This window comes from Crassostrea angulata, unplaced genomic scaffold (assembly GCF_025612915.1).
Source record: "Crassostrea angulata isolate pt1a10 unplaced genomic scaffold, ASM2561291v2 HiC_scaffold_102, whole genome shotgun sequence".
NCBI classification, from domain to species: Eukaryota; Metazoa; Mollusca; class Bivalvia; order Ostreida; family Ostreidae; genus Magallana; species Magallana angulata.
The window spans coordinates 191,652-215,363 of NW_026441657.1; the positions used below are offsets into that span (position 1 = coordinate 191,652).

Below are 23,712 nucleotides of genomic sequence, written 5' to 3' on the forward strand. Positions count from 1 at the left end.
TTTATATTTTGAGTAATATTGTAAAAGATTTTTTAATTGGTGTAAGCAAGTGATTTTTTAATCGCACAAACGCTTGAAAAGAAGCATTTGTAGAAAAGCGTAACAAAGACTCAGAACAACATTGACTAGTCGTGAAAAACAGCCTCCTGTTTGTTTGACATTAAAGCAGGATATATCCAAAGTCAGGTATTTTCATTGCTGGAGATTGCTGGAACACGAGTACCAACTGCAGATCTGTAGCTTTTATAAGAAATTTCGAGTTGACATCTCGTGAACACCCCCCTTCCCCCCAAAAAACCTTGCAATTTAGCCGGTGCACGAAAAGTTGCGCAGGGTTAGACTGATTAACCGATATGAATTCCTTACACATTCTTTGAAAAATTCTCAATAAAAAAATAAATAAATCACTGACGTTTTAATACTAATGATGTCATTTTACTTGCCTTACAGTCCGAAATATCACAGGAGTTGGCGATTTTTTCAATTTCTTGAAAATAAATGAGAAACAGGCAAAATCCTACATGTACCAGTGAGCCTCATGAGCTTGGTAAGCGTAGCTCACTGGTAGGATTTTGCTTGTTTCTCATTTATTTACAACTAATTTATAAAATCGCCAACTCCTGTGGAAATATCTGACGTTTTCCTGGCTTTAAAAAATAAAATAAAATGATTTTGATTTTTACACGCCAGCAAATATCAGAATCCGACAACACAAAAACTGAAATTTGCCTCCTCCAACTGGAGGCGGCATTCTTGGCTGGATTTTAAAATATTTACAGTTGAATCATGCAGGAACATATATACTAAAGGGATAGGCAACTTCTACATTCGCCATGTTTACTTCCTACACTATCATGCGAGCCTTGAAAAGTTTTTAAAACTCTGTTTAATCCCAGTAAAATATGTTGTATTTTTTTTAGATTATTTATTTCCTCTTTTTAAAAGGGATAGCTTTTTCATACACTTTTAATCATATGTAGTTAACTAATTTAGATATAAAGAAAATAACCATCAATTTTTACATACTCTTGCAAATGAGGATAAAAATGGTTTTCGGGGTTTTGAGAACTCCGTTGTATGATCAGATCAGGGTTATAAAGTACGATTAACAATTCTAGAATAATTTCAATTTTTTTTCTTTAAAGGTGTTATTTAAACAATAAAATGCTTCCTTTGGTGACCATTTATTCAGGATATGAAGGTAGCGACATTGCATAAAAAATACATAACCCGCTAACGTGGGTTATGTAAAATTTTTCTGCAATGATCGCTACCTTCATAACCCGCATGAATCATTAAAGAAAGTATTTTATTGTTTACATTATCATCTTTCTTTTAACTAATTAATAAATTGAGTGTAAAAAGTAAGTAAAATTCACTAAATAACTGTTAATGTACATAAGTACATAAGCTAAAAGAAACAGCCATATTGTCTCCTGTGAGACTTTGAGTCTGACATCATCATGATTGTTTTGTGCAGTCTGTGATTTTTCTTAGGTAGTTGTAGATCTCGACCAGTTGATAAACTGGGCGTGTCAATTTCAGTCCTGTCACCTTCTTGTCAGTTTCAGCCGCTGTAGATTTCGACCAATCGATAAATGGGGCATGTAGATTTCAGTCTGGCTGGCTTTATAGAGCTATGAATTAACTATAAGTTTCCGTAAGAAATAGAGGGAATAATACTTTGTAGATGTAAATGTAATGATATGTCAGGTAACATCATACGAGATTTATGAAGTAAAAAAAAAGACATACGAAATCACGTACCGCGTGATTTCAGCGAGAGTTGCCTATCCGGTTAGTATGTATGTCCATGGTTCAATGAAATGTTTCACTCACAACTAATTAATTAAATGATGGTTTTATTTCACTAATATTGATTTTTTGGGTCCTTACATCCCATAAACAGGCTGTGTAACACTTTCTATCGAACTGTTGAGATTTGTTTTGATTTCGTGTGTTTCTGAAATCTCACAAGAAAATAGGTCAACAACACTTTTGTTTATCAGTGTGATTATCAAAATGTGCCTATGTACTTGTTTTTGACAGAATGGACTGGCCTGGTAGATGGAGTCATGTCCAGAAGTTGCTGGAGAGGAGTGGACCATTCGCTCACCCTGAGTTTGAGCCAAGCACAGAGGTATAACATTACATAATGTTACATTAACATTACATAATCACTATAAACCAAACACAAAGGTTTGACATTACGTAACGTTACATTAACATTACATATTCACTATAAACCAAACACAAAGGTATTACATTACATAATGTTACATTAACATTACATATTCACTATAAAACAAACACAAAGGTTTGACACCTTTAAGTGATACACAGTTGCTGTCAACTCATAAAAAATTATTTACCTATATTAAAGCCATTGCACCTCACAGCAACTAAACAATTCATAGAATCAAACCTTTATAATTCACTTATGTCTGAATTTTATTTTAAGCTTTTGTTTGTAGTCAAAGTACTAGTACTTGCACATGGATACATTTTAACACAGTATGCATTGATATTGGATGCCAATGAAGTCCAAACAGATTTTAAGTGACTTTTTTTCTTTCAGAGTTTGAAGTTTATTCAGGACACATGTAAAATTCTAGTTATTGGAGCTGGAGGCCTGGGGTGTGAGCTTCTCAAAGATTTAGTGAGTGTTTCACATATTACAGTTATAACTACATTAAATATCTCTTGCAGTTCAGTATGGTAATAAATAAAAGCTATACATGTAGTTAAAACAAAATATAACACAGCTATAATAATAATGTAGACATATAGTAGTACTACAATATAAATATTATTATAACTAGATACGACCTCGTTACGAGTAACGAGTAGGTCTTCCGTCCGATTTTTTTTTTTTAGATAATTGATGCCATGAGATATCGATACAATTTCAAAATTACCCCCCCCCCCCCCCCCCCCCCAAAAAAAAAAATAAATTTGAAGATAAAGAATAAAAACCCTAATTACGTCAGACATGGGCCTGACGATGACTCTTTCAAACCGATAATGTAGAGATCAACAACTTTGATTTTTATAATGCATAACAAAATATTTATCGTTTTCAAGTTATTCGTAATAGAGTTTACGAGTCTCTTGGTCCCTAATTAAAGGGGCCAGCCCCTTTTTCTTGATTTTATGGGATAGAATTTTTGATTCTCTACTACTTTTGTTCTATATGTCTTGTCAAAATATCAACTGATAAAAAGATACTGATCAAAACATATGGAAATTTTGATTCGAAATCTGTACCCCATTGTTGTGCCTAAGCGAGCTCCAAGGAATAGCGCCACTGGTGCAAAACAACTAAATAGTGCACAACTTCAAACCATGCTCTACCTATCCTGAAAATTTCAAAGTCATATCTCTTATAGTTTCTGAGATCAACTCTGCACAAAATTGGTCGTCAAAAATTACAAAATCGACCGTAAATCCGGACCGGAAGTGACGACGACAAAAAATTCAAAAACATATAAAATTCAGATAATTTCCCATCATCTGTGAAAAAATTGTTCAGATCGGTTGAGTAGTTTTCGAGAAATCGCGTGCACAAAATTTGGAAAAAAAAAATAATAATAAACAGTACGAAAACAATAAGGTCTTCCGTTGGAAACGGAAGACCTTAAATACAATGGCAAATACACATATAACTACAATATACAAATTTAGTTATAGTAATTATAGCAACAATTTACACATAGTTGTAACATAAAATTTCAAAAACTTATTAGGTTCTACAGTATACACATATACTAAGGCCAGGACAAGGCATCCCAGGGATTTTCTACTCATTAAGTACTAACAGTATGTGTAGTATTTGTATTTATAGATATGCAGTGACATCTTTGTTAGAATAGTGAACACTTGTACGTTTTTCAGAGCTATCATTTTAAACCGAAGCTATTTTGTATAAATACAGCAATTGCTTGGATTTAAGGATGTAATAATTTTATACTACCACAGGTATTGCTGTGGATTTAGGATGTAATAATTTTATACTACCACAGGTATTGCTGTGGATTTAGGATGTAATAATTTTATACTACCACAGGTATTGCTGTGGTTTTAGGATGTAATAATTTTATACTACCACAGGTATTGCTGTGGTTTTAGGATGTAATAATTTTATACTACCACAGGTATTGCTGTGGTTTTAGGATGTAATAATTTTATACTACCACAGGTATTGCTGTGGATTTAGGATGTAATAATTTTATACTACCACAGGTATTGCTGTGGTTTTAGGATGTAATAATTTTATACTACCACAGGTATTGCTGTGGTTTTAGGATGTAATAATTTTATACTACCACAGGTATTGCTGTGGATTTAGGATGTAATAATTTTATGCTACCACAGGTATTGCTGTGGATTTAGGATGTAATAATTTTATACTACCACAGGTATTGCTGTGGTTTTTGGATGTAATAATTTTATACTACCACAGGTATTGCTGTGGATTTAGGATGTAATAATTTTATACTACCACAGGTATTGCTGTGGTTTTAGGATGTAATAATTTTATACTACCACAGGTATTGCTGTGGTTTTAGGATGTAATAATTTTATACTACCACAGGTATTGCTGTGGTTTTAGGATGTAATAATTTTATACTACCACGGGTATTGCTGTGGTTTTAGGATGTAATAATTTTATACTACCACGGGTATTGCTGTGGTTTTAGGATGTAATAATTTTAGACTACCACGGGTATTGCTGTGGTTTTAGGATGTAATAATTTTAGACTACCACGGGTATTGCTGTGGTTTTAGGATGTAATAATTTCAGACTACCACGGGTATTGCTGTGGTTTTAGGATGTAATAATTTTAGACTACCACGGGTATTGCTGTGGTTTTAGGATGTAATAATTTTATACTACCACGGGTATTGCTGTGGATTTAGGATGTAATAATTTTATACTACCACGGGTATTGCTGTGGTTTTAGGATGTAATAATTTTATACTACCACGGGTATTGCTGTGGATTTAGGATGTAATAATTTTATACTACCACAGGTATTGCTGTGGTTTTAGGATGTAATAATTTTATACTACCACAGGTATTGCTGTGGATTTAGGATGTAATAATTTTATACTACCACAGGTATTGCTGTGGATTTAGGATGTAATAATTTTATACTACCACAGGTGTTGCTGTGGTTTTAGGATGTAATAATTTCATACTACCACAGGTATTGCTATGGTTTTAGGATGTAATAATTTCATACTACCACAGGTATTACTGTGATTTTAGGATGTAATAATTTTATACATGTACTACCACAGGTATTGCTGTGATTTTATAGAAACATGTATGTTTACTATAGGCATTGCTGGGTTTCCAAAACATTGATGTAATCGACATGGACACCATTGATGTCTCCAACCTCAACAGACAGTTCCTGTTCAGGTACAAATTGCACACTCACACTTGTTTGATTGTAACATGTTTTGTGTCCAAGTAGCGAATTGGACAATGCACTCGCTTTTCACCGCTGCGACCCGAGTTCGATCCCTGTGATCAACAGTGGTTGTATGTGATAGGGTATGGCGATCGCCCGCTTAGACATGTTGGTTCACTCCGGGTACTCTGTCTTCTTCCCACAACAATGACCCCCAATGAGATATTAATATAAGTTGTTGGGCTTGTATATCAATCATTGTAAAATAGATAAAGTTCAGTTTTTTAACATGTTTTGTACAGATAGATTAATTGTTTAATATTCATTTCTACATGTTTGCATAACAGTTACCTACAAACCAAATGTACTCTGTACAAGGGATCTTGTCACATTACTTAATTATTTTGTTACAAAACATTTGTTATTTGTAATCTCTACATGACTGTGCATTCATTTATCATATATTACAGGGAAGCATCCATCTATATTGACACTAAATCAATGTCAATGTCTCTAGTTCTGTCTTCTTTAAACAGGGCAAAGGATGTGGGTCGATCTAAAGCTGAGGTGGCGGCGGAGTTTGTCAACAAGAGAGTACCAGGATGTAAAGTGACCCCGTATCCTACAATTAAACGTTCCTACAATTAAACGTTCCTACAATTAAACATTCCTACAATTAAATGTTTCTGGATCATTGTATACACTAGATAGTTATCTGGGTGTTTTATTAATGCATGTATGATATGATGATAAAAAATATTTGCTAGAGATGTATGTCATACACATAATGATTTTCTATTAGAACTCTCTCACACTAAACTTGTTAATGAGCTACACTTACTGATGTCAAAGACTTGGGCTACTCTTTGGTTAGGCTTTAGGTACACTTTTGTGACCTTTATTATAATAGTTGTCTCTGGCTGTGACCTTTATTATAATAGTTGTCTCTGGCTGTGACCTTTATTACAATAGTTGTCTCTGGCCGTGACCTTTATTACAATAGTTGTCTCTGGCTGTGACCTTTATTACAATAGTTGTCTCTGGCTGTGACCTTTATTATAATAGTTGTCTCTGGCTGTGACTTTTATTATAATAGTTGTCTCTGGCTTGAACTACACTGTTCGTGAGCTACACTTAATTTACTTCTGAGCTACGTGCTTCTGCTCTAGAGTTCAACTACCCTTGAATTATTTTTGAATCAGACTTGAGCTATAAATATTGCTACATGTACTAAGACTTGATTACACTTGAGCTACACTTTAATTATACTTCAGCTTCACTTTCTGTTATCCTTAACCCTAATCAGTCACTACTGTAAAATTCAGGACTTTGATGAATCTTTCTACAGAAGTAAGTACATTGTATAAATTTATAATGTCTTGTTTTTTTTTTTTCAAACTGTGAAATGATTCAACATGCACCACACATTAGACTACATTTACTTTTAAGTTGTAAACTTAGTTTCTCTAGCTCAGAAAAAATTGTAGTTATAAAGATTATTTATTTCTTTCACATAAGTTGTATCTTATGTTATAAAGACCAGTAAATGTGGTGTGTGGATTTAATTCAGAATGTTTACCTTATTTTACAGAGTTCCATATTGTGGTGTGTGGATTAGATTCCATTGTTGCCAGGAGATGGATAAATGGAATGTTGGTAAGGTCAAGGTCACTATCAAAGTGACTACTGGATCGATGATACAGTAAAACATGCTAACAGCAAACAATCTGAACGCAAATTTAAGCTTACAGCAAAGTCAGTTTCATTCACCAATAATTACATAGTAAGTGATTAAATTTTTAATTTAAAAAAATACATCCTAACATTATCATTTTCCAGTTGTAACTGAAAATTTATGATTTTAGAAAATTGAGCCAATTAAGTCATGAACAAAAGAACAGAGATACATTCAGCTATTTTGGCTTGTAACATCATTCACTGAATAGACAGATATATCACTTATTTTGTCAGCAAAATAAATTTTATTTAGAATTTTTCGGTGGTAATGATGATGTCACTATGCGTTTTAGATCAGTATGCTGCAGTATAACGACGGAGAACTCGACCCCAGCTCTATAGTCCCCATGGTAGACGGAGGTACAGAGGGATTCAAAGGCAACGCAAGAGTTATCCTCCCTGGAATGACAGCGTGTGTGGAGTGTACTCTGGATCTATATCCACCACAGGTGAGAAACCATTACAGGTGAAAAACGATTACTGGGTAGATTACATTACAGGGCAAAAACTTATACAGGTGAGATACCATTACAGGTGAAAACAACTCAGGTGAAAACAACCCAAACACAACATCTATATTTACGTGCATCAAGCATTCGGTAGTATGTCATCATGGAATGCTTCTATTTTGCCCCCAAATTTTAAAGAATGGTTTATGTAGGATTTCTTTCTCATTATATCAACAATGTTTGTGTATTGTATGACATTATTTTAAATGTCTTTTCACCCTTTGTAGCTTTTCTATGTTTTTTTTTACTTATGTAGTCATTCACTGACTTTTATTTTTGGTTTTAATGTTTATATGTTCTACCTATTGCTTGTGTTATTAATTGCATTTTTATTTTATTTTCTTTTGAATAAACAGAGATCGGTAATTCATGTACTTCTTTGCATTGTCTCAAAGAATGGTTTGATTTTGTTGTGTTGTTCTCTTGGTATATTCAGTTACTTTCTAAGAATGACTCTCAGTCTGTATTGGTTAGAAGAAATCTTCTTCTTATGTTCCATCCTTATCATTCAAAACTTTCTTATATCATATACATATAGTTATTTAAAAAACTTTCATACATCAAATAGTTTATTTAAAGAACAGGTTTAAAACCCCATTTTCTTATGCATCATATCTAAAGCAAAACATTTTACTAGTTTACAAATTATTTTGGATTTTAAACTGTGAAGAATTAGATAATTATATTAAACTCTCTTGGTAAATTTTTACAAAAGGCATTGCCTTAATTTGTATTTCCTAGTCAAATATTGGTGTTTTAACTTTTCAATCATTTGATAAACTATCTCAAATTTGTATGTACATTTGTATTTTGACATATTTATGTATGGTGTTTAACATTAATATATAGAAGACACTGTATTGAATGTATAGAAACATACATATATATACTAATTAAATGTTCATGTCTGTCCTAGCTCTTTCAATCATCAAACTCTTTCCCTCTTGTATACATGTATGTTTATTGAATGTTTTATGTACATTGGATGTTGTATGTACAGTCTTCATGTTTCCCCTTGAGGGCCCTTAATTGGTTAATAAGGGAATTGAATTGAATTGAATATTGTGATGCAGGCAAGATATACTAGTATTAAACATTAATGAATTTGGTTAATGAGCCTGTTGTTATTTTTTGTTCAATGTAAATATAACTGTGGTACAACAACAAGCACAGTATGTATATACCTGCATCTCTGGAAATTGCATGAAGTTGTGAAACTTGCTAAATATTAATGGATGAGCATGGTTTATCATGAGTGAAGATTTCAAGTTGTGACTATGTTCAGCTTCATATTTGCAACAATATTTTCAGGAAAACTAGAGGAATCAGTTTTACAAATAAAACATATAACCAGCTCTAAATGTTAAGCATTTCAGTAAACAATAAATTTGGAAAGTTTTGAAAAAAAGCCTACTTAGGTTCAACAGCCAATAAATGTTGATCAATTCAGGCAAATTTAAATTTCTTTTGTGTGTTGTCCACCAAAAGTCAATAAATACCATAGACTGTTATGCTGAAGAATATGTAAAGCTGTTTGGTCTGATTTTATATCAAATTTTGTGTATGCTCTTAATTGATGGTTATGTTAAGTATGTGTATAATAATAGACTTTGCAGTAGCCCTGGTCAATTAAGCCATATTTCAATGAGAAAATGATGTGCAATTTTTTTTTTTACAAAACAATGACATAAAAAGGGTATCACATTATTTTGCCTCATATTAAAATTCGCCCCTGATGTCATGGCAGGGATGATTGTATTACAACTTTGACATCGCATTTATAATAAAAAGAGTCTAAACATGAGTTAGGTTCTAGAAAATCAAAAATAAACCTCTGTACATTTTGTTCACTATTATTTCTGACGTTTGTTTTCTTTACAATCGATGCATAACCTGTAGGTTGAATAAACCCAATTCGGGGGACGAAACCAAGCAGTTCCCTTTTCAAAACATTCCCATAATGCATTTTGGTTTGGTTTTTTTTATTGTATCCCCATTAAGAATTTTTTTTTTCTTTGAATATTTCTAATTTTGGAAGGAGACCGATTCTGCTGGTGTAAATAGGCGAAAGTTTATAACTTTCAAAGATAATTGGTTTGTATGGAAAATTATTTGATATACCGTAGTTATAGCCAAAAAATGGAACCATGCAGCTTTAAGGGTCATAGGGCAAAACAAGTAGAGTAGCACTTAAAATTGTTGTTCAGGCCTTTTCTCAGCAGATAATGCTGATTAAAATGTAAAGATACATAAATGGAGCGCATATTGCTTTGTCATTTGAACTTTTTTTAAGGAGGTTTTTGATTTTATATTTTTATAACTTGTTTTTAAAACTCTCAATGATATTTTTCCCGAATTACATGATTTCTTTGATATTCAGTAGAAAGACAATGCTGAGTTGTGTTTCTATATTTTTTTTCCTGTTTTAGGTGAATTTTCCTTTGTGTACGATCGCCCACACTCCACGCTTGCCCGAACACTGCATCGAGTACGTCCGGATCCTTCTGTGGCCCAAGGAGGAACCATTCGGTAGTAAGTGTCAGAGGGCTCGCTCATAAATAACCCACAACTCACAATTAATCTCAAAGATTATTATGTGCTTAATTGCACATAAAAAATATGGAAATTATGATATAGTTTGCATTATTTTGATAAATCTGACATTCTGTGAATATAAATGTTGCTCAGTTGCTTAAATTCTGTTGACATTGTAGGTGGGGTGAGTATTGACGGGGACGACCCTCATCACATTAAGTGGATCCTGGAGAAATCCATAGCGCGAGCTAACGAGTACAACATCAAGGGAGTTAACTACAGACTGACTCAGGGTGAGATATATATATCACTATAATATCAAGGGAGTTAACTACAGACTGACTCAGGGTGAGATATATATATCACTATAACATCAAGGGAGTTAACTACAGACTGACACAGGGTGAGATATATATATCACTATAATATCAAGGGAGTTAACTACAGACTGACTCAGGGTGAGATATATATATCACTATAACATCAAGGGAGTTAACTACAGACTGACTCAGGGTGAGATATATATATCACTATAATATCAAGGGAGTTAACTACAGACTGACTCAGGGTGAGATATATATATCACTATAACATCAAGGGAGTTAACTACAGACTGACTCAGGGTGAGATATATATATCACTATGATATCAAGGGAGTTAACTACAGACTGACTCAGGGTGAGATATATATATCACTATAACATCAAGGGAGTTAACTACAGACTGACTCAGGGTGAGATATATATATCACTATGATATCAAGGGAGTTAACTACAGACTGACTCAGGGTGAGATATATATATCACTATAACATCAAGGGAGTTAACTACAGACTGACTCAGGGTGAGATATATATATCACTATGATATCAAGGGAGTTAACTACAGACTGACTCAGGGTGAGATATATATATCACTATAACATCAAGGGAGTTAACTACAGACTGACTCAGGGTGAGATATATATATCACTATGATATCAAGGGAGTTAACTACAGACTGACTCAAGGTGAGATTAATACGAGTACAACAGGCTCACACAGTTTAAGATAACTATGGTTTCAACAACAATTTATTTTATTACATTGCAGACTTACACTTTAAGTCTTTAAGAGCACTTAACATTTTTATATCAACTACCCCAAGGAACTGATACATTTTACAGTACATGTTTATTTGCTCAAGAGCTGATTTTTGTGATTACCTACAATGTGTTATAACTGAATTTCTCTCATCAGGTGTTGTAAAGAGAATTATCCCAGCTGTGGCATCTACCAACGCAGTAATAGCAGGTCAGTCCTTGGTACTCTCTAGCCAAGATCTGTTATATCTATAAGAAATGTTTAGATATTAGGGATTGGGAAAAAATCTCCCTAAAAAGAGAGATTTCATACTATCTAAGTCCCTAATAAGCAGGTTTACTACACCTATTATATTATTATGATTTTTTTGGAAGAAGTGCAAGCTCATAAATACATTGTATTAACATATTGAAGTTTTTTCTAGATATGTTTGAGTTATTTCCCCTACTAAATTTGGATTTTTCTTTTTGTACACAGCTGCTTGTGCGACAGAAGTGTTCAAAATAGCCTCAAGGTAAAATGCAATAAAATTATTGCAAAAATTTTCTCAAGCAAACATTTCTTTATACTTGTAAAGGAAGTTCGTGTACTGTTGATTTATAGAACAGACTTTGGTCAGTATAGGTAAGTACTTATGGTACGCATAGCTTTTATACTGGTACTGTCAGCATTGTTATTTAAAGATTTGATTATTTTTACCAGGCCTATATTGACAATTCATTTATTTGTGATAAAATCCTCTTGTGGAACATCTTAACAGATAGAGGGGGAACACCAATGATTTCAACACTTTCACTTGTTATGTCTTATTTCCTTAAAGCCTTTTCAGAAAAAAAGAAAACTAATACTAAATTCATTATACAATGTACATGTAATTAGATAGTAGACACATATAAAGATGAGGAAATAATTAAGTCCCGGACGATTTTTTTATTTATCAGTTGATATAGAATTCCAATCCAGCTCAGGTACCGTAATTGTCATGTTTCTAACACACATGTACAACATGTACCTTGTCATGGTCATTTCGCTTGCTATGTAACAACCTAATGCATCAATTAATTGAATATTAACAGGCAATAATAAACACTTGTTTTTAAAAAAAACCAATACATTCATATACGGGACGATGCATTAATCACAAACCAATATGCTCTGCTGCCATAGCACGGTAAGGAAGGTGATTCTTTTTATGATCAAGATTGAGGGGGAACACGATTTGAGCTACAACTGAACCGTGACTGATATATGTATACATCCTGCCTGACAATAACTAAATGCAGTACAGCATGGTGTTTGTCTTCTCCAAGATTGACTCATTATCGCGATTAAGGGGCACTAATAAAATACAACATGCTGCGTTTGGTAACGATGCAACGCAATCTGATACAATGATTACGAATGATTTCGTTTGAAAATTAATCTTGTTGATTGTAACTGTGATTACAATCCTGATGGTGGGGACGTAGCATTATCACATGCATTAGAAATAAGGTCGCCCAAAGTTAATTCTATGTTTCAAGTCAGTTAAAAATTCAAAACCTTCAAGGGAGGGCTATAAAATTCAAAAATCATTTTCTCATTCGTTTACATCAGTAAAAATACAATGAGCATTCAAGCTACATATAGGCTACCTCTTTAATTATGATCTATCTTTACAATCCCATTGAGTTTAAAAGTTCCGTTTTGCTCAAACATTTCGAATTTCTACAGCTTGCAGTACGTGTATTTTAATAAAATATAACTAGAAAAATTCAAATGAAAATAGGGTTTTGTTTGTTTTTTAAGAAACGCAGTTTCTCCTAAACCTACACACATGGGTTATGTTTAACAAAGAATTAACTTGGGACAGCCTAATTACATTTCTTTGAGGTCCCCAAATACAGACAAAGGTGTAAATACATTGCTATTACTTGACCTGTTCCTGAGGCCTCAATGTTCACTATTTCAGTTGCTGTTTACCATTGAATAATTACATGAACTTTAACGATACTGCAGGGATCTATACGTATACGTTTGAAGCCTCCAAAAAGGTAAATTATCATGTGTGCTTCTTTCCAAGTACTTATCAAATTAAAGCTACAATAAAGTATCACTTCCCCAATTGTTGATTTTTTTTTGGGGGGGGGGGGAGTTCACATATCAATATAGAGTTCTATATCTCCCTGTGAATTCATTGCAGTAAAACATGATTACAGTGACCAATTTGTAATGAATTCACACTAAGTGATGCTAAGTAAGTTTCATTCCTCCAGGTCTTTTGAAAGATATTAAATATGTATAGGCTATGACAAATGAAGTGTTAACCAATTCAATTTTGTTGTCAGGTAATTTTCTATAATAATGTTTAATTGTGTAAGAGTTGCTGCTTGTTAATGTATGGTTTTGTTAACAACAAGGGCTTTCCTCATGCTTTTGTTATTTACCCCTCCAGGAGGACTGTGTGGCCTGCACCAACATCCCCCAGGTCCTGTCCTTCTCCGAGAACGACAAACTTCAGGACGTGGTCACCTACCTGGTGGAGAGCGCCCTCTAGTGAGTAACATTCACAGATCATGTTCAAGGTGGGATTAATACAAATATCCCATTCAGATAGTCAGACCTTGGTTTCTCAAACAAGACAGGAACAATTAAAAACTTCAAAGATTAGAAATAAATATGTTAAGATGCATAAACAATGATGGGGATTCCTTCAACTCCTTTTGACATATCTTTGGCATTTGGGATATTAGGACTGAGATTTGCAAGTTTTACTGTACTCGCTGTATGTTTTCTGATTGCTCCACGTGAGCATCTATTATGCCCGATTTTATGCGTTTTACACGAGTTTTTTGTTCTAACAGCCAAATGAAGTCTCCAGGGATCACAACCTGCATAGCAGGCAAGAACAAAACTCTGTACATGCAGACAGTTAAATCTATAGAACAGCGAACAAAGGAAAATCTCAAGAAGACCCTAAAAGGTAAGTTCGAGTGAAGCTGCAGGTCTGTAGCTCCCGGTCTGAAAAAAATTCGGATGGATGACCTAGAAGCTACAGTGCTTACCATAGAAAAAATCTGCAATTTACGGCGCACATAAAATTGCGCTTTGTTTGGACTTATTAACCTTATTTTCACACAAATTCTGTAAAAGAAATTAGTACCATTAAATTCTTCAGCCAATTTACTACGGATATCGTCACTTTACTTGCCTCAGACATTAACCGACCTCGGAAAATGAAGTATGTTAATTTACGTCCAGATCGAGAGTCACCATTTTTAAATGTAAACAAACTTGCACCACTTTAATTTACAGGGCTGCTGATGGTGTTTAAAAGAATATCATAGGCAAGTGAAGTGACGATATCTGTAGTAAAATGTCCGAGGAATTTTTTAGGATCAAATAATTTTACAGAATGTGAATGTAAATGAGATTAATTGGTCCAAAACTAGCGCATTCTTTTGTGCGCAGTAAATTGCAGTGTTTTACTATGGAAGGCACTGTAGCTCCCAGGTCGTCCATCCAAATTTTTTCAGACCGGGAGCTACAGTCCTGCAGCTAGTTCAAGTGAAGTTCGAGTATAGCCGGGATTTATACTAAGTGTGCCCTGTATTGTAATTTTAAAGTGTGAGTTTTTATGTTGTAGAAATTGACTAGATTCTTAGCTAAATGTGAGGAATTAATTTCCATGTAAAATCGCGAGAGGCAACCCTTGCAGATTTTAAAATTTTGCTTTAATTATTTAGACAGTTTTGAACTATAGGAAATTATAACAAAAAGTTGGTGATCGCGATTATATATTTTCGTGATTTAAAACAAAACAGCAGAATTGCGGAATTAAGTACTTGCGTAAAATAAGGAATTTACAGTAGATTTTTCTTTTGGGAGGGGAGGGGGAGAGAGATTATTTTAAGTTGTATTGTAAGAAAAATGGTATACACAAGCGTACACAAAGATCTGGTTGTTAGTTACAAGACCTCAATTGATGTATAAAACTTTGTTGTTTTTACAAATTTGTACATCTTTTTTAATCAGAATTGGGTCTAGCAGATGGACAAGAACTGTACGTAGCTGACCCCACGACCCCTTCATCCTTGACCTTTAAACTCCAACTGGGTTCAAATATGGAGTGATGCCATGTGACATTTCTGCTGGTTGTCATTTGACAGTGTCATGTGACACTAAACAGTGCAATCAAACAACAATTATTCTGTGCTTTGTGAATTCTATTGAGGAGACATTCTGTGAACTGTAAGCTATTGAGGAGACATTCTGTGAACTGTAAGCTTGTGAATTCTAGTGAGGAGACATTCTGTGTAAGCTTTCATTTTAGTGTTGCCAGTGGAACAATATTTTGACATTAAAGTGAATAAAATTATGACATTACTCATTAATGACCTCTGAAATGTTGGATATAGAATATTATAGAATATTTTTGTTGTTTCCGTATGGGCAAATATTATTACAGATTAGTGAAGGTTTTTAATAACTTAAATCCTAATGAAATGCTTATCATATACATGTATGCTTGTATCGATTACTGCATTTGTTGTTTCTGAATGAAATATCCAATTGAAAATGTCAATTATTTCCTAAAACACTTCACTACATTAAGTGGTTAATAACATATTTCCACATCATTATTGATGTTTTTATTTAATGATGATATTTATGGACATTGTTTATTTTTTTTTAGACCAGGAGAGGCAAAGCTTTGTTTTCTCTGATCTATAACAATCCGCCAGATTACTACAGACAGCACCACATTAACAAGTGCATTGTTTTGTCAGGAGATTAACAAAAAGGACTTTATTTGATATAGGCCTAAAATGGCCCCCTAAAATGAACATCATCATTTTACTGTAATTCTTTTTTTCTTTGTACAGATATATAAGTGATGTTTTTACATTATGTTCATTTTGATTCAAGTGCCCACATTTAAGAAATATGATGTCATAAAGACAACCTTTTTCTTCCATTTTTGCATTTTTAGCAAAAACAGCTTGTTTTGAAGCAGTTTTTCTTTCAGAAAACATAGAGCGCATGCTTGAACAAACAAAATATTTTAATCAGAGATGTAACTAGCCAAGACTTATAACAGACAAAAAAATTGTCTTGTTCAAGCCTGCGCTCTATATTTCCCATTCGTAAAAAGATAAGAAAAATGTCAATTTTTGACTGATTTTGATTGACTTATAGAAATAGCTTCACTTCTGACGTCATATACTGCAAGTAAGTAAATAAATCAAATAAATAGGTGAAAAATATATTTTATATCAACTCTTCTAAAAAATAACATAACATTTTATTGTTCCAGAAACACTTTAAAAAATGGCAAATTATGGGGGCCAAATTCAACTCATATCATATATAGTTCTTTGTTTTGTCAATGACCCAGACAATTGGTATATTAATCAATTAAAGATGGATAATTGTGGTAGAGTCAGGTATATGGCATTCCTACTAGCTCTGGCTAGTGGGTTAACACTCGATCGGTAGAGTGCTGGACTGGCGTGCCAGAGGACCTGGGTTCAAACCCCAGCAGAGGCTAAAAGTGTCTCTGCTACATAAAGAAGGAAAGTAGTCGTTATAGCTTCCTGATGCTGTCCATTAATTATGTCCCACTCAATCACGTGATGCGTTTCATCCAATGACGTAGCGACATTCTAGTCGAAGGCAAAAGGCAATGGATTCATGTCTAAATATTGAAAAGGAATTTAAGCTTCTCATTTTCAAAAGCTTACGTTGGCGTTTTTTCTGCTATCCTTATTTAAACTTAAATTATTGTGAGGAAGAAATATATCTTCTGAGAAATTATTAAATAATATTAATATTTCCGTGATTTCAGAAAATCCTTTTAAACATTTTAAGTCCCTATAACCTTTGAGACGTGATATCTAACATGTGTAATAATTCCGAATTAGTGAGAATCGAGTGACATGGGAAACATCTCGATCCTTGGACGAGGAAGACGGAAGGATTCCCTCAACACTACCCACGTGATCACGTCATTGTAAACAATGAGCGGACGCTTTCTGTTGTATGGAACTGACGAGAGAGGTAGGTATCTGCAAAGTTCTGTGTAAGCTGTACGCATGCTTTGGTGATCTTATAATTTTGTTGAAGGAACGGTTCTAAATAAAAACTTCTTGGTCGGCAATAACGTGTTAGAATCTGACGTTTTTTAAAACATGTTTAAGATTGTATGGAACACGTTGGTCGGCAATACGTGTAAGAACCTGACGTTATATGAAACATGTTCTAGTTGGTATGGATCATCTTGGGATATTGGTCAGTATGTATGAAAGTGCACTGTATTCAAAATTTAAGCATCGTTTTTAAACTTTTTAAATTGTATACAATTTGATTAATAAAGTGCATTTTCAAAGTACTACGATATCAAATCGATCTTATCTAGAGAGGATAATAACCTTGATTATTAATCGTGTTCCCTTTTCCTGTTCCAGATCAATTGGGTTTTCAGCACTTTGCCAAAGTTTTATCGATTCCTGTTTCCTCATGTTATTTCCGCAATACGTTTCATGGACGGGTTTTGCTGACTTCGTTCCGTGTTTACTTTCACACTTATGTATACTATCACTTCATGCTTTAGTATTCTTATAAATATGGGAAATAGTGATATAGTCATCAAGATCCTCACAAGTAGTATTTAGATCGATTAAATTCAATGCTCCGACTTTTTAAAAAGGCCATTATAGGAAGCTATGCTATTTTTAAAATAGACTGGGTGATGTGTCGTTTTTTTTTGGTTTGGATAAAAGGGTACATCTAATGATCAATTGTCTCCCTTTTTTCTCTTTTGGAATGGATATCGGCAAGTGCCTGATAGAATTGGTCATCTCTACAGTATTCAATGTTACTTTTGTTTTATGAAAGAAATCGGTACAATTTTTTTTCGGACTGAAGCAATGCTATTTGGTCTTCATCATACTATTAGTAATTTATGCAGATTGAAGTTGTATGAATTTGTTTCCTTTTTTCTTGGACAAAGTACAACGGATTATTTTTCCCTATATTTGTGTAGGAAAAAACTAATAAGAATTAATAAAAAAAAGTTGTAAATTTGAGTAAAAACAGCTCAATGTGGAATTATACACTGTCATCCTGGTTGTGTTGTAAGTTTTATAAAGATAAAGCGATTTATACGTAGGCCTACATCTATTCAATATAAATTTAATTTACGTAAAATTCTGATCGAGTCCTTCGTCTTCAGTAATCCAAACTAACCACCGAACAAAAGAAAAAAAATAACTTTTGTCGATAATTGTTCCGTATATATTTTGAAATTTTACAGGGAATCCCAAAGCAAACGATATATAGGTCACTGTGTTCATTTCTGGGTTATGTTATGTCTGTTCCTATTTTTTTTTCTGATGTTAATTTCCAGATTACAATTGTTTGTGTTGTTTTCTATTTTTACCAGTTTTCTGTGCATGTGTTAATTTTAGATCATGTCATGTTTGTCTATATTTCTAGTTTTCCGTGCATGTGTTAATTTTTAGATTATGTTATGTTTGTTGATATTTATATGTTTTCTGTATTAAATTATTAGATTATGTTACATAGACTCGGGGGGGGGGGGGGGGGGGGATTCCCCCGCCTATAATGCCTTAATTACCCGGCTATTATTGCATTTCAAATGAAATGTAGCTATAAGCAAGACCCCCTGACCCCATTCTACTTTTTCATTTCTTCCTTCTTTTTCAATTTTTAGAGACAACCCTGTGTAATAGGTTTGTTGATATTTATTTTTTCCTTTGTTAAATTACTACAGTCTTTCCCATCACTTTTTGATAATAAACACATGCATACCTGTCAATGAAGTACCAATTAAATCGATATAAGGCAAAAAATCCAAGAATTCTTCATCGATACATCATATGTTTTTACCTTGAGAATTTCACAGGAACGAAACCAAATATCGTATGGAGATTCAAAAGGATTAATGTTTACATCTTTTGTCCATTCAGAAGTGCTCGGGACACCTCGCACAATATTTAAAGTTATCATCCGGGGTATTTCATGTCTTTTGCACTGCTTTATTCCCGTAGGCTTTCTATTTTTGGTAGTCTGAAGCGGTAGGCTTTTCAAAACAGATAATGTAGACTTTGCATTCTAGGAATGAATGTACATGTAGTTTGGGCGCAAAGGTATTTATGATTATCGAGATATTTTTCAAAAAGTGGTGGAAACAAAATCTTGGGACAGAGTACTATATAAATAGTGCCTGTTTGGGAGGATAAAAGTTGAAAATGAACCCCTGAGAAAACCTGCGCTTCGCGTCGGTTGACAATGGTTTTCTCGGGAGTGTCAATTTCAATTATTACCCTCCTAAAAATCTTTTTATACTGAATGTTCTAATTGTAAAGAAAACTTAACTGACTTGTATAGGGATGGCTAAATTGTACGGCGACTCGTAAACGCTTAATTTTCGCGCATGTAGCAGTATATTAACAGGCACTATTTATTTTATTATACTGAATGTCTTGATTTTAAAGAAAAATTTTACTGCTTTTATATAGAAATGAAGTGAATTCTACGGCGAAACGTATGCGCTTAATTTACGCGCATGAAACAATTCGTTTTATTATACTTTTATGTTAAATACTAAAATCTGATTGGTTTAGACGCAGTTGATAATCCGTTCTATTACCCTCAGCGTTAGCAACACATTTAGCAACGGGTAACATAACGAATTGTTACATGCGCGTAAATGATGCGCGTACGGTTCGCAGTAGAATTCAAGTCATTCCTATAGAAAAGCATTAAAGTTTTCTTTAAAATTGACATTCAGTATAAGAAAATAAATAGTGCCTGTTTTGGAGGGTAACAGTTGAAATCGACACCCCTCGAAAATCATTGTCAACCTCCGCTTCGCGTCGGTTGACAATGGTTTTCTCGGGGTGTCAATTTCAACTGTTACCCTCCCAAACAGGCACTATTTATATAAGGGTTAAGTCACTAAATTGACACATGGAAAACCCTAAATGCTCTCTTGGTTTGTGAGGGTGGGCGTTTTATCAAACATTTGAATTCATTGTTTGAGAAAGTGAACATATTTTCAAGAAACAGTCGGCAAATTGAACAACAGGCTTTCTAAATGTTTTATTTTGGAAAACAATTTAATTGAACAACATGCTTTCTAAATTTTTAATTTTGGAAAACAATTTAATTGTATTCAGTTCAGGAGTTCAGTCGGTACATTCAACTGTACCTTCGACATCTTGATTTCTTTGCCGCAACTATCCTAACGTGATCAAGAAATTGACATGGGCTTGTCTTCAAGGTTTTTATTACTTTCCTTTAACAGGTGACCTGACTTGTTGATATCACGATCTCTTCTCAGCAGGACTAACAGACAGACCGTGTATGAAAAATGTACCCACTAAAATAAAGTAATGAAAGTCACAGATATCTGTATTTTATTCAATAGGTCTGGAAGGCACGTTTTCGTAATTTGGAATTTCTGCCACAAGTGTATTTGTAGAGACTTACGAGCATGCTTGCATGTTTTGCTCATGGTGAACAGTTTACCAATGCTGTCTTGGGAACAAAACACTTCGATCCTGATCACTAAATGGTTATCTATATGCAACAGATAACAAAAGGATTTTTGCAGTATAATTAAATTATTCAAACAAGAAATTATATTGAATAATGTTAGTTGGTGAATGCCTAAGTTCTTTTTTTTGTTTAATGATCATGCCTAATGTAATCCCACATTGGTAATTTTAATCAGCAACTAAATGTTTATCTCTTTAGGTACAAATGGCGCTGTCGAAGCAGGTTGCCGTGGAAAAGTGCTGCGACTTCTGTGAATCGGATGTGAATGTCAAGTGGTTCTGCCGGGACTGCATCAACAATTTGTGTGATCAGTGCAGGCGAACCCACACCAGAATCCCTCTCTGTAAAACCCACGTGATTCTTCCAATCAGCGAAACTCAAGCGGCGACTTTAAGACGAACAACCGTTCTTTTCGACTGTCCTGAGCACGCGCAATCGTGTCAATTTCAGTGTCGCACGTGCAATAAACAGATATGTGTGTTGTGTCTTACCTCGAGCCACAATAAGCACGACTTTCTGGCTTTAGATCAATACGCCAAGTCCATACGAGAAAACTTGTATCTGACGCTGAATTCAAAGTCCAAAGAAGCACACACCATCACAGAGACGCTTCTAACACTCTCTACACACAAACAAACTTACGATGATTGGATGAACAAAAAGTTAAGTGAAGTCGACCAAGTGTTCGAGCACCTGGCTGACGAGTTACAACGACTGCGGACAGAAATACACGATAAGATAGATCAGCGGAAAAACCACGACATCGTCACGATGGACCTGCAACACAAACGGGCGTACGAATTCAGGGAACGACTTCAGTACCAGGTCAAAGTCCTGAGCTCTGAGCTGGACCACTGCAACGATCACGATCTAGCCAACCTCAAGCTCAAAATCGAAACAGAGTGCAACAAACTCCGCGAAAATCTCACACTGGATTTGCCGAAATTTCCGTGTTTAAGACTGATACGTAAAGAGGAGGAACACAAAGACATTCTGATCAAAGTCCTAACAAAGATTATGAAGACTGACCTGTTCAGCCTGAAAACAACAACCTCTTTTGACGTCGACAACGAAACGCCAGTCTTCATGGAGGATCTACACTTGGACCTAACCATCAAGTTACCCGGATGTAAGTATATCTGGGCCATGGCCGGATGTGACGACGGCAAAATGTGGGTGGGAACCGAGGACAAAAAGCTACGTCTGGTGGACAATTTCGGAAACGTAGTAAAGTGTCTTCAGATGACTCAGAGTGCGGCCCATCTCGCCGTCCTGACTTCCGGTGAAGTTCTGTGTAGTAACGGATACGGAATAGACAGGACATCGACGATTCAGAAAGTGTCCTTGAACTTTGACGTCACCACGTTTACCCGCCTTTCTCAGGCTGTTGAGGTGGGTCCTCTGGCTTCTACGAAGCACGGTAACGTTCTTGTCGGCATTCGGAACTCTATCGGAAGAGGTGAAGTTCTGTACCTGTCACATAGTGGCAAAACGATCAACAAGGTCGCCCAGGTCACCAAGGAGGTCGAAAAGGTGGCCATAAACGAGGAGGACCAGGTGTTTGTGAAGGACTCCAGCTGTATCTGGATCATGAGTTTAAAGGGCGAGTTCATCAACCAGATAGAACTCAAAAACGAATTGAAGGGAGTTCGGGGCTTCGTGTGTGACCGCTTTAGTAATCTCGTTTGTTTCCGGTCTGGTGACGTCAGCAGCATTCGTGTTTATAGTTCGCACAGTGCACTTCTTAAACATTTTCGCCTCCATTTGAAATCGGGAAATGACAGGGTAATAGACATTGGTGCTATCGATGCCAATGATTTTATCTGGCTGAAAGAAGATGAAACCATTCACGTATTGAAGTATCTAGTCTAATACTGCGTGTTGATAACTGCTTAACAAAATTGCTTAGGTAATAAAACAAGAAAATGTTTATACTCAAACGTCTATAACGTCTTTACAAATTGGTACAGAGTGTATGTTATCTGGTGGTAGCTTGCAGGGATTCTCTAAATTATATTATTATTTGTAGCAGTTTATTTTATAGTATATTGAAAATGCAGGAATAAATTTACCACGTGTCAGATCACATTGTTTGCTGTATAAAGCGATGCTTTATTTCCGGAACTATTACGAGTTGAGAACTGCCAATGATATAGAATATTGCCGAGAACTAAGGAGTTTTAAATCTGACTTTTAAAAAACATATTTTTACCTTTTATTGCTCATGATCTTTTTAACGGCAATTCTACTTTATTTTAATAAACTGGCACTATTTAATAAGTTATCGTATGAGCCAAGAAGTAGGTGTATTTTTGTTTAGATACGTAAATATACTAAAGAAATAAAGAATAGGCTTATCAAATAAAACACAACTTTTGCCTGAAGCCTTTTAGTTTGCATTACGACATAAAATAACCATACGCAAAGATGAGTACGGTTCAAAGATATCCGCCATTTCTGTACAAACACCTGGAGGGAAAAGGTGTACCCGTAATTCCGTGGGATTTAATTTTCAATACGTGAAATTGTGAAACGTCGATGAGACAAGATTTATTTTGAAATCGTTTGGTTTCATTCTAACTTACAAGCTGATATCACTTGTTCGAATAGATATCATCCAATTGTAAAGGCGATATCACCAATCCAATACATTAAAATGAAATTATCTATTCGAATAAGTGATATCACCTCTACGTTTTGAATTGATGACATCACTTTTCTAAATACTATGTGTGAATTTCAACAGTCACCCTCCCAAACAGGTACTATTTATTTTATTATACTGAATGTCTTAATTTCAAAGAAATTTTACTGCTTTTATACAGAAATTAAATGAATTCTACGACGAACCGTACGCGCATAGTTT

The 23,712-nt window shown here is 34.5% G+C and overlaps 2 protein-coding genes across 5 annotated transcripts; both read left to right on the top strand.

Annotated features, from left to right (window-relative positions):
- Positions 1-32: 32 nt before the first annotated feature.
- On the top strand, positions 33-15,902 carry LOC128169140 (NEDD8-activating enzyme E1 catalytic subunit-like). The gene is made up of 16 exons (XM_052835302.1): positions 33-186; positions 2,050-2,140; positions 2,579-2,659; positions 5,346-5,428; positions 5,957-6,037; positions 6,727-6,770; positions 7,012-7,076; positions 7,451-7,606; positions 10,096-10,198; positions 10,381-10,494; positions 11,439-11,492; positions 11,760-11,796; positions 13,234-13,315; positions 13,717-13,817; positions 14,126-14,244; positions 15,297-15,902. Exons 2-16 carry the CDS (start codon positions 2,051-2,053, stop codon positions 15,392-15,394), a joined length of 1,308 nt encoding a protein of 435 aa, XP_052691262.1. The 5' UTR covers positions 33-186; position 2,050; the 3' UTR covers positions 15,395-15,902.
- Positions 15,903-16,049: 147 nt separating this feature from the next.
- LOC128169138 (uncharacterized) lies at positions 16,050-22,776 on the top strand. 4 transcript variants are annotated; one of them, XM_052835300.1, is made up of 3 exons: positions 16,050-17,321; positions 20,593-20,677; positions 21,045-22,776. In XM_052835300.1, the coding sequence occupies exon 3, from the start codon at positions 21,051-21,053 to the stop codon at positions 22,716-22,718; it is 1,668 nt and encodes a 555-aa protein (XP_052691260.1). In that variant the 5' UTR covers positions 16,050-17,321; positions 20,593-20,677; positions 21,045-21,050; the 3' UTR covers positions 22,719-22,776. The 4 variants fall into 4 exon arrangements, with proteins under 4 accessions (XP_052691260.1, XP_052691258.1, XP_052691259.1 ...); XM_052835298.1 differs by lacking the exon at positions 20,593-20,677; XM_052835299.1 differs by lacking the exons at positions 16,050-17,321; positions 20,593-20,677 and adding an exon at positions 20,726-20,862.
- Positions 22,777-23,712: the final 936 nt, after the last annotated feature.

Excerpts from the sequence above, each read along its gene's own strand:
- LOC128169140 (XM_052835302.1), top strand. The coding sequence starts at position 2,051 with ATGGACTGGCCTGGTAGATGGAGTCATGTCCAGAAGTTGCTGGAGAGG. Across the intron at positions 2,141-2,578 it reads AGTTTGAGCCAAGCACAGAG|AGTTTGAAGTTTATTCAGGA; the intron begins GTATAACATTAC and ends TTTTTCTTTCAG. Across the intron at positions 5,429-5,956 it reads AACAGACAGTTCCTGTTCAG|GGCAAAGGATGTGGGTCGAT; the intron begins GTACAAATTGCA and ends TTCTTTAAACAG.